Source organism: Penaeus monodon, chromosome 21 (genome assembly GCF_015228065.2).
Source record: "Penaeus monodon isolate SGIC_2016 chromosome 21, NSTDA_Pmon_1, whole genome shotgun sequence".
Lineage (NCBI taxonomy): Eukaryota > Metazoa > Arthropoda > Malacostraca > Decapoda > Penaeidae > Penaeus > Penaeus monodon.
In genome coordinates this window covers 36762773-36763324 of record NC_051406.1, presented here as the reverse complement: position 1 = coordinate 36763324, position 552 = coordinate 36762773, and the positions used below count along the sequence as shown (strand labels likewise).

Below are 552 nucleotides of genomic sequence, written 5' to 3'. Positions count from 1 at the left end.
GTCCAGAGATACCAAAAGATGAAATGATTCATTCTTCACCGATCTGAATTATAAAATCTTCTTTTATGAAACCAATACCCTTTACTGTTTTTTTTTTTTTTTTAGATTATATTGCATTTCATGGAGGTTGCATCTGATTGATGTTTTGCGAGGCGTGGCCACATTAAACACATTAAATTATTATTTCATTTTTTGCAGATGGCAAGACAAACTCCACAACAGCAAAGGTGTATGTCATCACAAATGCCTTCCAGCTTCCAGTCGTTTTCAATAACGATATTAGTCTGGTATCAGAGAAAACAGAGGATGTAAGTTCAGTGCTATATCATGGATAACTGATATATATCGTCGCTGAGATTTTTTTTTCCGCAAGAAAATTGAATGTCAAAAAAATAAGGGATAGGTGATCTCGGGATATTCCAGATATGCTCAGCCATATAGCGCCATGATTCCTAAACCGTAAAACAACAGTAACGATTTCTTGAGAATATTTTTTTCCCTCTAAGCGCAAGTGGTCGCATTTAGGCATCAAAGTATGCTCTAGATCAGAGG

General features: G+C 35.7%; 1 protein-coding gene across 1 annotated transcript in view; it reads left to right on the top strand.

Annotated features, from left to right (window-relative positions):
- The window catches only part of LOC119586444 (cadherin-87A-like), a 12418-nt gene that overhangs the window by 7105 nt on the left and 4761 nt on the right, over positions 1–552 (top strand). Inside the window, exon 12 of the mRNA XM_037935172.1 lies at positions 199–308. Coding sequence (XP_037791100.1) covers positions 199–308 — 110 coding nt within the window. The remainder of the gene's footprint in view (positions 1–198; positions 309–552) is intronic.